General features: G+C 36.0%; 1 protein-coding gene across 1 annotated transcript; it reads left to right on the top strand.

The window, feature by feature from the left end:
* Positions 1–3,251: 3,251 nt before the first annotated feature.
* On the top strand, positions 3,252–3,539 carry LOC309839964 (small nuclear ribonucleoprotein E-like; the record flags this gene model as incomplete). Its single annotated transcript, XM_082681978.1, has 1 exon — positions 3,252–3,539. One exon carries the CDS (start codon positions 3,252–3,254, stop codon positions 3,537–3,539), a length of 288 nt encoding a protein of 95 aa, XP_082538104.1.
* Positions 3,540–4,024: the final 485 nt, after the last annotated feature.

The raw sequence follows: 4,024 nt of genomic DNA, 5'->3' as shown, positions 1-4,024 counted from the left end.
ATATCATTCTGGAAGCATAGTTACTTGATAATTTCTCATTCAAAATCTAAACTCGCTCTTAGGAAGAGCTGTTGTAGTAAATAGATCAATTGCTATTTTTATACTATCATCATAATAATCTAGAAGAAAAAGTGCTGTACTAAGCACTTTAAATACATTATATAATATGCAAAAAATATAGGCATGTGAAAACACGTGCACACACACTTTTCCAAACCCCCCCAAAGATGTTGCTTTTGAAATATGCTCACTTATTATATCATCTTCCTGAATAAATAACTGGGAAATAGCTAAACTATTTGGCTTGAGAAACTGAATTCTTCCAAATGTGGATGTTTGAGTATAAGCCAACACTGTTAATTTTACTGGAATATCCAAATGCAAGTATCTGGATGTGAGTATATTAACAAGAATCATATTTCTATTTCAAATGGCTTAAATATTAGTTTGCAATATTATACATGTTTTAATACAAAACTATTATTACCAGTCTCTTTTATCTAAGCCACTGAACAAACCTTAGTATTCACAAATTGTCTTCATCTTCAGACTTCAAACAGTGACGGATAATGTCTGTCGTCTTTTAGTTGTCTGATACTACAGACATGCTACAGTGTGTACTGCAGGGGTTGTGTACCTCAAACTACATATTTTAAATTGCTTATTTATGTATATTTTGCTTTATTACAAAGAGGATTGGATGCAGCTTACAATCTTAGCAGATTGAACTGATGCAAATCTGCTTTGACCCCCATCTACCCCCACCACTAGCAATTACAAGCACATAGAAGTGTCAGATGAAATATATTCAAAAAAACTCAAATATTTTTGCAATTTAAAGCCAATCTCAAAAAAAAAAAGTCTACTCCCAAAGTATCAGCAAAGAGTAAAGAACAAAAATACAACAATAAGAGAGTGGTCTTACGCCACAGAGGTTTAAATTATTAATTTTTGAACCTGAAGCTAGACTTACTACAACATGAATGAAACTCAAAAGCCTTATGCTAAGTGAAAAAACACGACTCAAAAGGTTATGTACTGGGCTACTGGTTACAGATAGAATGGAATAGACTCATTTCTCTCTGCTCCTCCCTGGTAAATACAGCTGAAGACCCTGGACTAATTATAACAGACAATCGTAAGAGGACTCTGAAAGGTGGAAAGAAGAGAGCATACTGGGTGGGGAATCTCTGGTCTTGAGGAATGACATGATGGCAAGTTCTCTGTTTTTTTCTTTTCTTACTTTTTCTTATCTTTTCTTTAAATAAATATTTTATATATCCTGACTGGGCATTGGATTAATGTGTAATATGGAACACCAAATGGGCACATACCCGAAAAAGCCCAAAGAAAAACCTGATTTCTCAGCCAAAATGTGAGGAAAGGGGCAGCCTAGGATGATAGAAATTTTTTGACAAATAATTGCCCAACCCCAAGCAAACACCATGAGTGCCCCTCCCGACTCCCTTCCCCTGTGGCGTCAGTGGAGACTGAGTGAGGAGTCTGGACTTCACACTGTTCTCCTGGTGGTGGCAGGGGGAGCCCTTCACCTTCTTAACTAGAGAGTTGGAGAATCTCGAAGAGAGGAAGAAGCAGGAGAAAGAGATTCTTTAAACTTACAGAGGAAGCCCTGGGCAGATCCTTGAGCAACCCACATGTGAAAATGACCCAAATTATCACACCTAAGGGATCAAGGACTGAACTGTAATGTGGAATAACACCCAGGTTTTCAGAGTGATATCTTAGTGGTATACTTCATAAAAGGAGTCGATTAGAATAGCACTGCAAAGGTGCACTGCAGAGGTTCTGAAAATTAAGTTGTCATTGGATCCACAACCCTCAAAAGTAGGTCAAGACCTACAGGCTAAACCTACACAGGGTGACTACCTGCTAAAATCGAAGACTTAAATAGGACCCAGAATCTCCTAACATAATAGTCAAAATATCCAGGATACAATTGCTAATCACTAGTCACACCAAGAACCAGTAAAATTACCACCTGAATGATAAAAGGTAGATGCTGGTGCCAAGATGGCTCAGATGTAGGCAGTATCTCACAAGGATTTTAAAGCCGTTATCATTAAAAATGCTTCAATGAGCAATGCTTAAAACAAATGAAACAAAGAAATTATCAGCAAAGAAATAGAAGCTATATAAAAGAGCCAGACGAATGGCTCAACCCACGGAAGAATTAGTAACCTGAGATATAATGGACATTTAAAATATTAAGAATACCATGGAAAACTATGCCCATACATTTGACAAAAAGGTTAAAAATGAAAAACTGTGTATAAAAGTATAGCTTAGCAGTTTAACTTAAAAAAGAAATTCAGAATAAAAACAAAAAAATCTTAAAAGTGAATCAGTCAAAATGAACCATTCAAATAAAGCACTGGGATTATATAATTTTATATTAGTTATTATTCAAGGAAATATAACCTCTGTTATACAGAGTGATTCAGAAAATAGAAAAAGAGGAGAAAAGCATCATTACTGTTTGGTTAAATTTTTATCTTAAGCTGATAGGTTAAATTTTAACTTAGGTTTTTAACCGAGATTTCTTTTATAGCAGGAGTACAAATGATTTATTTCCAAATAACAAAACGCCAAACTCTACCATTCAGAAAACGTCAAACACCCAAGGGTATTTTAACCATGGGCAATATATATTACTAGGTAACTAAGTTGCTCCTTTTTTAAAAAAATTTTTTTTAATAGACTTTTTCTATGAGCTAGTGAAATGATGGAGGGCATCTAACCAGAATGGTGGTTTTGATTTAGGGATAGTTAATCAGGAACCATTATTTCTGACAGTAATTAGGAAGTGGATCCAGTTTTCTGTTACAGTCACTCACATATATATTACAACAAAATATATACATCTGTGACAACAGAATTATCTTTTCAGTCAGTGAGAGACTGCTCATCCTTCTATTTTCTGTACCAGAAGCAGGACAAATGAGAATACAGAAGTACCCGGATAGTTTATTCAAACTGTTATAAAGTCATAAAAGCATAGTTAAAGAGATGTGTGGTGGGTGAGAATGAACGCATTCCTGTTGGCTTTATAGGACACTACAATCTGTTCCTCCAGAGGCAATACCTGCTCAGCCTTCTCTCACAATAGCGTTAAGGCACAGGTTCTAATCATCATCAGTAACTGAAGATCTATATTGAGTTCTCCGTTACTGTTTTACTTAAAACCAATTTCTAGGGTGTGCAGGATAGTGAGGTCTTTGTGAGCTTCCACCATGGCGTACCGGGGCCAGGGCCAGAAGGTGCAGAAGGTGCAGAAGGTGATGGTGCAGCCCATCAATCTCATCTTCAGATACTTGCAAATTAGATCTCGGATTCAGGTGTGGCTTTATGAGCAAGTGAATATGCGGGTAGAGGGCTGTATCATTGGTTTTGATGGGTATATGAACCTCGTATTAGATGATGCAGAAGAGATTCATTCTAAGACAAAGTCAAGAAAACAGCTGAGTCGGATCATGCTAAAAGGAGATAACATTACTCTGCTCCAAAGTGTCTTCAACTAGAAATGATCAATGAAGTGAGAAATTGTTGAGAAGGCAATACAGTTTTTTTAGGTGTCCTTTGTTAGAAGTGTAGTTAAGGCATTTATTCATATTGTTTTGCTCACCTTTATGTTATTACCAGATGACAGTAAATGCTGTGGGATTGTTTTTATTAAAATATTTACATTGTTTCCTTCTAAGAGCAAACAAACAAACAATTTCCACCTTTGGAAGGATATGCCAGGGAAATATCAATAAAAATGTCCCTCTTAGTGTAGATGTAAATGGCTGTTGCCTTTCTGGAGGCAAATGGACAGCATATATTAAAATTTAAATGTGAATACAGTTTGAGCCAGTAGTTATTTTGTTTAAAAGCAAGGAATAGAGAGTAGTTATTAAGAACACTGATCCTGATGCTAAAAAGGATGTGTGAAACTCCCAGATCTAGCACTTACTAGCTGTGTGAACTTAGACAAGTCACTTTTTACCTTCAGTGCAATGAAAAG

This window comes from Grampus griseus (assembly GCF_964374135.1).
Source record: "Grampus griseus genome assembly, chromosome: X".
Classification (NCBI taxonomy): Eukaryota; Metazoa; Chordata; class Mammalia; order Artiodactyla; family Delphinidae; genus Grampus; species Grampus griseus.
Note: the sequence above shows the minus strand (reverse complement) of the source record. Positions and strands in the feature narration are given on the sequence as shown.